The sequence below is a fragment of the Pseudochaenichthys georgianus genome, chromosome 10 (assembly GCF_902827115.2).
Source record: "Pseudochaenichthys georgianus chromosome 10, fPseGeo1.2, whole genome shotgun sequence".
Lineage (NCBI taxonomy): Eukaryota > Metazoa > Chordata > Actinopteri > Perciformes > Channichthyidae > Pseudochaenichthys > Pseudochaenichthys georgianus.
The window spans coordinates 21105903-21116849 of record NC_047512.1 but is presented as its reverse complement, the minus strand read 5'-3'; the positions used below and the strand labels follow the sequence as shown (position 1 = coordinate 21116849).

Sequence of the window (10947 nt, the reverse complement as noted above, 5' to 3'; positions counted from 1 at the left end):
CGATCTGAATTGTTATTAATAATATTGTTGTTTCATAATATATTTAAATTATTTAACGCTAGCTTTCCATAAAAAGCACGTGTATTTATTAAAAAATCTATATTATTATCAACCTTTTCAATTTGGAAGCTATTTTTTGTTTTGTTTTCAACACTACTTTTATAATTTTAGCTAAATGCTTATCCGTTATTATAGTTAGGTTCCTTGTTATTTTCCTGACCTTGTTTCTTATTTTCTATAAAACACCTACAATTATATATAGTTGTATAACTTAGTGTTAGGGTAAGTTGCAGTGTGAGGCATTTAGGCCTTTTTGTAAGGGCTTAATAGGATGCTTTATTTAATGTCATGATAATATACTAATCAGTCACAGAAGGATTGTTTCTGCTAAACGAATATGTACGTTGTTGATACTTGAGGTACATTTTGCTGAAGATAGTTATGTACTTTTACTTGAGTCACATTTAAAATGCTCTCAGATGCAATGCATTTTCTTAACATCGTGGTATTTTAAACTTGTTATTTAAGAACAAATATCGAAGTATCTTCCCCATCACTGTCCATGGTGCTGGACATTGGATCTCTGTTAACAAGCCCTCCCATGTGATCTTCCTTTTGACTCTCCATGAAACTGAAACTACTTATTTTCTCCTTTAGACATCATTTCAAATGTTCCAATGTTTCATTATAATTATGATAATAATTATAATAATACATAATGATATTAATGATTACACTAATCATTATTTTGCATAATAAGTAATGATTTAATTCGAATCCATAAACCTCAATAATTAATACCTGCAACAAGAACATACTTTATTTGTTACCATATACACGTGATATAAGTGATAGAAAAAGTGTTAATTTGTTAAAGGTAGGGTAATTCACTTCAGAAACACATTTTGTTATATTCCATGGAAAGCTCTTGCATCCCTATAGCAATGAATAAATTAAATGCTTTGACAATAAATATATACAAATATTTCATCTTTGGAAGCCGTGGCGCTGTAATAACGCTCAGATAAATGGATGGCCTACCTGCGTGTCAGCCTTCCATCTCGTGCACAAACTCATCTCGTGCCCTCACTCATCTCGTGCCCTCATTGGTCATGTGCACATTCATGTGTGTTGGAGGAGGGGCTCTGTAAGGAAGTCTGAAGGAAGGGGCAGATTTTTTTCGGTTGTATACTTTCAAATTCTAGTTTACTCGAGCTGGTTTCTCCATTATTACATACCTTTAATTGAATGAGCGGTTTATGTTTAACAATAGTGTTCAACATTTACATTTGTCATGCTTCTATTTGTTTACTTGTTTTTATTTCTAGGTGTTTGTCTATAATTAAATACACAATGCAATCAAATAATAAAACTGTGATATTTAAGAAGCATCTGTTTTTATTATTTTAACTTTGAGCATTGTACATTACGTTGTGAGTTTTATGTTTTACATATGGCACACAGTTCGTATTGAAGTTAGGGAAGATGATTTGGGTTTAGACCATAGACTGTATATATAAAGGTTTAGACATGGGGAACAATACTCGCAGATGCAAAGAGTAAAAAGCGCCAGATGGTGCCGCTGTAGGCCAGCACAAAAGGAGCAGAGACATCTCCACCCACTTTAACTGCATTACCATCGGATGAGATTTCTCAGAACAATTTCTTCATTCCCCGATTCGTTTGCATCGCGTTTGCATTTGTAAAATGTTGGTTGCTGACTCTGCTTTGGAATTTTAATTTGTTGTTCCATGCTGTAATTTGTACAAACTGGGACGTGTTTTTTTTCCGAGGATGGGAGACAAAGGATTCTCAGCGCTGCGGCCGATTTTCTGCTTTGCTTCCTTTATTGTAGCGCTGCACTTCGTTAACGGAGACCTGAGTTATTCTATTCCAGAAGAGATGAAACGCCAGTCTGTTGTTGGGAATGTAGCCAAAGATCTCGGTCTTGATCTGAGGACCTTATCTTCCCGAAAGGCCCGTGTTGATTCTGAGGGGACTCGTAAGCGGTACTGTGATATGAATCTGAGTACTGGAGATTTGGTCACATCGGAGAGAATGGACCGAGAAAGCCTTTGTGGCAAGAAACCCTCGTGTGTTGTGAAAGTAGATCTGGTGTTAGAAAACCCCCTGGAGCTTCATCGTGTTAGTCTTCATGTTCAAGATGTAAATGACAACTCGCCGAAATTTAATGAGAACTTGATTGACATGGAGATAAGTGAGTTAGCTGAAAAGGGTAACCGCTTCTCTATCGAGGAGGCCCATGACGCAGATATAGGTCAAAATGCTGTTCAGAGATACAGTTTACAAAAAAACGAAAACTTCATTCTCGCTGTTGACAGTAACAAAGTTGAACTTGTGATAGAGAATAAACTTGATCGTGAAAAGCGAAATGAAATTAATTTGCTCCTCACAGCTTTAGATGGAGGCTCTCCTCGGAGATCAGGTACTGTAGTCATACACGTCACTGTGCTGGATGCTAATGATAACGCCCCAGTGTTTAGCCAGGCCGTCTATAAAGCCAGTCTGCCGGAAAACTCTCCTCCAGATACCATAGTGATTAATGTTAGTGCTACTGACGCAGACGAAGGAGTGAATGGAGATGTGACATATAATTTTGGCCACGGATCTGATTATGATATAAATGCATTTTCTATCGATCCTAAATCGGGAGAAGTTAAAGTTACTGGAGTGATTGACTTTGAGGAAAGGAGTTCCTTTGAAATCAGTATAAAAGCTAAAGATGGTTTAGGACTAACCTCTTACACCAAAGTTATGATAGATGTTACAGATATGAATGACAACGCCCCAGTAATATACCTGAAATCCCTGACTAACCCCATACCTGAGGACGTGTCACCTGGTGCAGAGGTGGGCATCATTAACGTGCAGGATAGAGACTCTGAGACTAACGGACAGGTCCGCTGCTCCATTCAGCAAAACGTCCCTTTTAAGTTGGTTCCTTCTATTAAAAACTATTATTCTCTGGTGACCACAGGACAACTGGACCGTGAACTAGTGTCTGATTACAACATTACCATCACTGCCACTGACGAGGGCTCTCCCCCTCTGTCCTCCTCTAAAACTGTTCAGTTATCTGTAGCAGACATCAACGACAACCCACCTGTGTTTGAGGAGCCGTCCTACAGCGCACATGTGACTGAAAACAACAAACCTGGCTCCACTTTATGTTCCGTTACTGCTCGAGACCCCGACTGGAGACAAAACGGTACCGTGATTTATTCTCTGTTACCCGGTGAGGTGAACGGTGCCCCGGTGTCCTCCTATCTGTCTGTTAACGGAGACACGGGGGTGATCCACGCTGTGAGGTCGTTTGATTATGAACAGTTCAGGAGTTTTAAAGTGCACGTGATGGCCAGAGACAACGGTTCTCCTCCGCTCAGCAGCAACGTGACCGTCAGTGTGTTCATATCGGATGTGAATGACAACTCTCCTCAGATACTGTACCCCGCCCCGGAGGGCAACTCCTTCATGACCGAGCTGGTCCCCAAAGCTGCACACGGAGGCTCTCTGGTGTCCAAAGTGATCGCGGTGGACGCGGACTCCGGACAGAACGCCTGGCTGTCCTATCATATAGTCAAATCCACTGATCCGGGACTTTTCACTATTGGTCTCCACAGCGGAGAGATCAGGACACAGCGGGACATTTCTGAGTCTGACAGCATGAAACAGAACCTTGTTGTGTCAGTGAAAGATAACGGACAGCCCTCTCTCTCTGCCACCTGCTCCATGTATTTACTTATCTCTGATAACTTGGCTGAGGTGCCAGAACTGAAGGACATTTCTTATGATGAGAAGAACTCCAAACTGACCTCTTATCTGATCATCGCGCTGGTGTCCGTGTCCACCTTTTTCCTCACCTTCATCATCATCATCCTGGGTGTGAGGTTTTGTCGCAGGAGAAAGCCCAGACTGTTGTTTGATGGAGCAGTCGCCATCCCCAGCGCTTATCTCCCTCCTAATTACGCAGATGTTGACGGAACAGGAACTTTACGCAGCGCTTACAATTATGACGCCTACCTGACAACAGGTTCCAGAACCAGTGACTTTAAGTTCGTGTCATCTTCCAATGACAACACACTGCCTGCTGACCAGACTCTGAGGAAAAGCCCTTCAGACTTTGCTGAAGTGTTTGGAGACTGTGATTCTTCTCCTGAGGTAGGAGCCTTCCTGTGTCTTTGTCATATTGATGGTTTGTTGCTGACTGTGGAGCAGATCACTTTTACGTTTTGCAAATGTGTGTGCTTCCTTTGAAATTGTTTTTTGGATTTTGAACAGAAGGTTTTCCAAAATGATTAATCGTATAAATTATCCCAGGACATTGTTGTCAATTCCCTGCATGTATTATTAGTTATCACTATGTTTACTGTCCTTGATTAATTAGAACAGCTGCAGTTCTGATCCAGCATGGATATATGAGGTTCTATAGTCTAAGAACGAGTTAACATTCACGTATTAGACCTCTCTTAATCACATCACAGCAGTCTGAGAACACTTATTCTTTTACTGATGACAAAGTGTAACAAACAGTGCTCTGGTCTATTGGTGACTTCCGTCCGTACTGGTTTTGTGACATCTGTCCATGTTGCTGAAACACTCCTCAAGCATATTCACAACTGAAGATATAAGATGTTTGTTAGAGAGGTGCCAGAGCGAAGAGGCTTCCTGGTTTTCAGCTCCAGGGAGCAGTTGTAGATGTATTTTTCCTTAGAAACACTATCAAATGTGATTAGGCTAAATTAAAGATAGTAATATAACGATCTGAATTGTTATTAATAATATTGTTGTTTCATAATATATTTTTTTATTTTATTTATTTTTTATTTATCCTTTATTTATCCAGGAATGTCCCATTGAGATACAAGATCTCTTCTTCCAGGGAGTCCTGACCAACACGGCACACAACAAGTTTCAACATAAAACAAAGGCATTAAACAAAAAAACATACAATTCAAATATAAATACAGAAGGCCATTTGTGCAGTGGCAAGAAGCATAATCACATCAGCAATAGCATCAGGTAAAACAGTTACATGTTTCATGAAGGGCTAATAGTATCATACCTTTAAAAGCATTTACAGTAGGAAGTGCCTCTAGACAAAGTTTTACTTGCAGCGTATTCCATAAAAAGGGAGCATAGTGGGAGAATGCAGCTTTACCAAGCTCTGACTGCATCAAAGGAACATTTAAAAGCATCCCATTTGCTGCTCGTCTAGTATTAAAAAAGCAAGTATAAAAGGACAGAAGTCTGGAGATATATAAGGGCAGCTTACCTAGCAATGACTTAAGGATAAAAATCAACATGTGTGATTGTCTTCTTTGGTACAGAGAGGACCATCCTAAGGACTGATACAAAGTGCAGTGGTGGGTGCGAGAGCCTGCACCCGTTACAAAACGTATAGCAGTATGGTACGCAGAGTCCAGCTTTTTAAGCAGGGAGGAAGAAGCATGCATATAGATCACATCGCCATAGTCTAATACAGACAGAAAGGAACTCTGCACAATTCTCTTCCTGGCTTCAGACGGGAAACATTTCCTTAAACGAAAGAAAAAGCCCAGTTTAGGTCTAAGTTGTCTCAGTAGGTTCCCAATATGAACATCAAAGGCCATCTTTTCATCAATCCATATGCCCAGATATTTGTAGGATGCTACTTTATCAAGGCATGTCCCTTCCAGTGTAAGAATCGGAGGGACAGCTGTATTAGCTCGAGAGCGAGAGAAGGTCATGTACTTGGTATTTTTTGCATTAAGGACCAGTCTTAGCCTTAGCAAGGAGTGTTGCAGTGTATTAAAAGCATCCTGTAGAAGCTCTATGGCCTGAGTTAAAGAGGAAGCCACTGTGTAAACAACTGTATCATCGGCATATAAATGAAACCGTGCTGGGTTTATCCCATTTCCTAGTTCATTTATAAAGATGGAGAATAAGACAGGGGCCAAAATAGAGCCTTGTGGAACACCTTTGTTTATAGTAAGAGCAGCTGAGGTATAATCTTCTACTGAGACACACTGAGTTCTTTCAGATAGATAGTTTTTAAACCAGCTCAAAGCCATTTTGCCAAGACCTATGCAGCCAAGCCTCTGGAGTAGCAATGCATGATCCACAGAATCAAAAGCTTTAGACAGATCAACAAACAATGCTGCACAGTGTTTTTTCTTGTCTAGTGCTTCAATTATGTCATTTGAGACTAGCATAGCCGCTGAAGTAGTACTATGGCCTGATCTGAAGCCTGACTGAGACTCGCTAAGAATATTATGGTCAGTTAGAAACTTTTTCAGTTGTTGTGCATTTAAATTATGTAACGCTAGCTTTCCATAGAATCACGTGTATTTATTAAACAATCTATATTATTATCAACCTTTTCAATTTGGAAGCTATTTTTTGTTTTGTTTTCAACACTACTTTTATATTTTTAGCTAAATGCTTATCCGTTATTATAGTTAGGTTCCTTGTTATGTTCCTGACCTTGTTTCTTATTTTCTATAAAACACCTACAATTGTATAGAGTTGTATAACTTAGTGTTAGGGTAAGTTGCGGTGTGAGGCATTTAGGCCTTTTTGTAAGGGCTTAATAGGATGCTTTATTTAATGTCATGATAATATATTAATCAGTCACAGAAGGATTGTTTCTGCTAAACGAATATGTACGTTGTTGATACTTGAGGTACATTTTGCTGAAGATAGTTATGTACTTTTACTTGAATCACATTTAAAATGCTCTCAGATGCAATGCATTTTCTTAACATCGTGGTATTTTAAACTTGTTATTTAAGAACAAATATCGAAGTATCTTCCCCATCACTGTCCATGGTGCTGGACATTGGATCTCTGTTAACAAGCCCTCCCATGTGATCTTCCTTTTGACTCTCCATGAAACTACTTATTTTCTCCTTTAGACATCATTTCAAATGTTCCAATGTTTCATTAGAATTATGATAATAATTATAATAATACATAATGATATTAATGATTACACTAATCATTATTTTGCATAATAAGTAATGATTTAATTCGAATACATAAACCTCAATAATTAATACCTGCAACATGAACATATTATTTGTTACCATATACACGTGATATAAGTGGTAGAAAAAGTGTTAATTTGTTAAAGGTAGGGTAATTCACTTCAGAAACACTTTTTGTTATATTCAATGGAATGCCCTTAACATCCCGATAGCAATGAATACATTAAATGCTTTGACAATAAATATATACAAATATTTCATCTGGAAGCCCTCTCATGTAACAACGCTCAGATAACTGGATGGCCTACCTGCCTGTCAGCCTTCCATCTGTGCACAAACTTATCTCGTGCCCTCAATGGTCATGTGCGCGTTCATGTGTGTTGGAGGAGGGGCTCTGTAAGGAAGTCTGAAGGAAGGGACAGACTTTTTTCGGTTTCATACTTTCAAATTCTAGCGCACTCGAGCTGGTTTCTCAATGCTTACCTACCCTACCTTTAATTAAATGAGTGGTTTATGTTTAACATTTGTGTTCAACATTTACATTTTTATTGCGTTGGGTTTAGACCATAGACTGTATATATAAAGGTTTAGACATGGGGAACAATACTCGCAGATGCAAAGAGTAAAAAGTGCCAGATGGTGCCGCTGTAGGCCAGCACAAAAGGAGCAGAGACATCTCCACCCACTTTAACTGCATTACCATCGGATGAGATTTCTCAGAACAATTCCTTCATTCCCCGATTAGTTTGCATCGCGTTTGCATTCGTAAAATGTTGGTTGCTAACTCTGTTTTGGAATTTTAATTTGTTGTTCCATGCTGTAATTTTTACAAACTGGGACGTGTTTTTTTTCAACCGAGGATGGGAGACAAAGGATTCTCAGCGCTGCGGTCGATTTTCTGCTTTGCTTCCTTTATTGTAGCGCTGCACTTCGTTAACGGAGACCTGAGTTATTCTATTCCAGAAGAGATGAAACGCCAGTCTGTTGTTGGGAATATAGCCAAAGATCTCGGTCTTGATCTGAGGACCTTATCTTCCCGAAAGGCCCGTGTTGATTCTGAGGGGACTCGTAAACGGTACTGTGATATGAATCTGAGTACTGGAGATTTGGTCACATCGGAGAGAATGGACCGAGAAAGCCTTTGCGGCAAGAAACCCTCGTGTGTTGTGAAAGTAGATCTGGTGTTAGAAAACCCTCTGGAGCTTCATCGTGTTAGTCTTCATGTTCAAGATGTAAATGACAACTCGCCAACATTCAAAGATAATTTGATTGAATTGGAAATAAGGGAGTCAGCTGAAAAGAGTAACCGCTTTTCTATCGAGGAGGCGCATGACGCAGATATAGGTCAACATGCTGTTCAGAGTTACAGTTTACAAAAAAACGACTACTTTATTCTCGCTGTTGGCAGTAACATGGTTGAACTCGTTTTGGAAAATAAACTTGATCGTGAAAAGCAAAATGATATTAATTTGCTCCTCACAGCTTTAGATGGAGGCTCTCCTCAGAGATCAGGGACTGTAGTCATACACGTCACTGTGCTGGATGCTAATGATAACGCCCCAGTGTTTAGCCAGGCCGTCTATAAAGCCAGTCTGCCGGAAAACTCTCCTCCAGATACCATAGTGATTAATGTTAGTGCTACTGACGCAGATGAAGGAGTGAATGGAGATGTGACATATGACTTTGGCCACGGATCTGAGGACTATGTAAATATATTTTCCATTGATCATAAAACTGGCAAAGTTAAAGTAACAGGAGTGATTGATTTTGAAGAAATTAACTTGTTTGAAATGAAAATTAAAGCTAAAGATGGGTTAGGACTAATATCTTACGCCAAAGTTATAATAGAAATCACTGATGTAAATGATAATGCTCCAATAATATACCTGAAATCCCTGACTAACCCCATACCTGAGAACGTGTCACCTGGGGCAGAGGTGGGCATCATTAACGTGCAGGATAGAGACTCTGAGACTAACGGACAGGTCCGCTGCTCCATTCAGCAAAACGTCCCTTTTAAGTTGGTTCCTTCTATTAAAAACTATTATTCTCTGGTGACCACAGGACAACTGGACCGTGAACTAGTGTCTGATTACAACATTACCATCACTGCCACTGACGAGGGCTCTCCCCCTCTGTCCTCCTCTAAAACTGTTCAGTTATCTGTAGCAGACATCAACGACAACCCACCTGTGTTTGAGGAGCAGTCCTACAGCGCACATGTGACTGAAAACAACAAACCTGGCTCCACTTTATGTTCCGTTACTGCTCGAGACCCCGACTGGAGACAAAACGGTACCGTGATTTATTCTCTGTTACCCGGTGAGGTGAACGGTGCCCCGGTGTCCTCCTATCTGTCTGTTAACGGAGACACGGGGGTGATCCACGCTGTGAGGACGTTTGATTATGAACAGTTCAGGAGTTTTAAAGTGCACGTGATGGCCAGAGACAACGGTTCTCCTCCGCTCAGCAGCAACGTGACCGTCAGTGTGTTCATATCGGATGTGAATGACAACTCTCCTCAGATACTGTACCCCGCCCCGGAGGGCAACTCCTTCATGACCGAGCTGGTCCCCAAAGCTGCACACGGAGGCTCTCTGGTGTCCAAAGTGATCGCGGTGGACGCGGACTCCGGACAGAACGCCTGGCTGTCCTATCATATAGTCAAATCCACTGATCCGGGACTTTTCACTATTGGTCTCCACAGCGGAGAGATCAGGACACAGCGGGACATTTCTGAGTCTGACAGCATGAAACAGAACCTTGTTGTGTCAGTGAAAGATAACGGACAGCCCTCTCTCTCTGCCACCTGCTCCATGTATTTACTTATCTCTGATAACTTGGCTGAGGTGCCAGAACTGAAGGACATTTCTTACGATGAGAAGAACTCCAAACTGACCTCTTATCTGATCATCGCGCTGGTGTCCGTGTCCACCTTTTTCCTCACCTTCATCATCATCATCCTGGGTGTGAGGTTTTGTCGCAGGAGAAAGCCCAGACTGTTGTTTGATGGAGCAGTCGCCATCCCCAGCGCTTATCTCCCTCCTAATTACGCAGATGTTGACGGAACAGGAACTTTACGCAGCGCTTACAATTATGACGCCTACCTGACAACAGGTTCCAGAACCAGTGACTTTAAGTTCGTGTCATCTTCCAATGACAACACACTGCCTGCTGACCAGACTCTGAGGAAAAGCCCTTCAGACTTTGCTGAAGTGTTTGGAGACTGTGATTCTTCTCCTGAGGTAGGAGCCTTCCTATGTATTTGTCATAGTTGATATTTTTGTTGCTAACTTGTAGAGCAGAGAAGTGTTATGTTATTCACATTTGTGTGCTTCCTGTAAAAAAATGTGTGGATTTTGAAATACATTTTAAGATAACAGAATATTTCCAAAATGGTTATTTGCTGCTTTATTATAGTTGTCTTTATTGTCAAATGTATTTGCGTTGATTTAGTTTGGGGGTGATGTTTACTGTCCTTGATTAATTAGAACAGCTGCAGTTCCTACACCTGATCCAGAATGGATGTATGGATGAGGTTCTATAGTCTAAGAATGAGTTAACATGCAGGTATTAGACCTCTCTTAATCACATCGCTGCAGTCTGAGAACACTTATTCTTTTGCCATCAGACAAAGTGTAACAAACAGTGCTCTGGTCTATTGGTGACTTCCGTCGGTTCTGGTTTTGTGACATCTGTCCATGTTGCTGAAACACTCCTCAAGCATATTGACAACTGAAGATATAAGATGTTTGTTAGAGAGGTGCCAGAGCGAAGAGGCTTCCTGGTTTTCGGCTCCAGGGAGCAGTTGTAGATGTATTTTTCCTTAGAAACACTATCAAATGTGATTAGGCTAAATTAAAGATAGTAATATAACGATCTGAATTGTTATTAATAATATTGTTGTTTCATAATATATTTAAATTATGTAACGCTAGCTTTCGATAAAAATCACATGTAG

General features: G+C 40.4%; 2 protein-coding genes across 2 annotated transcripts; both read left to right on the top strand.

Moving 5' to 3' along the window:
* The first annotated feature begins 1644 nt into the window (after positions 1–1644).
* On the top strand, positions 1645–4275 carry LOC117453402 (protocadherin beta-15-like). Its single transcript, XM_034092225.1, has one exon. The coding sequence runs from the start codon at positions 1795–1797 to the stop codon at positions 4273–4275; it is 2481 nt and encodes an 826-aa protein (XP_033948116.1). The 5' UTR covers positions 1645–1794.
* Positions 4276–7742: 3467 nt separating this feature from the next.
* On the top strand, positions 7743–10725 carry LOC117453401 (protocadherin gamma-A11-like). The gene is made up of 2 exons (XM_034092223.1): positions 7743–10231; positions 10711–10725. The coding sequence occupies exons 1-2, from the start codon at positions 7847–7849 to the stop codon at positions 10723–10725; spliced, it is 2400 nt and encodes a 799-aa protein (XP_033948114.1). The 5' UTR covers positions 7743–7846.
* The last annotated feature ends 222 nt before the right edge of the window (positions 10726–10947 follow it).

Bases quoted from the DNA above. Each gene is read 5' to 3' on its own strand.
- LOC117453402 (XM_034092225.1), top strand. From the start codon at position 1,795: ATGGGAGACAAAGGATTCTCAGCGCTGCGGCCGATTTTCTGCTTTGCT.
- LOC117453401 (XM_034092223.1), top strand. From the start codon at position 7,847: ATGGGAGACAAAGGATTCTCAGCGCTGCGGTCGATTTTCTGCTTTGCT.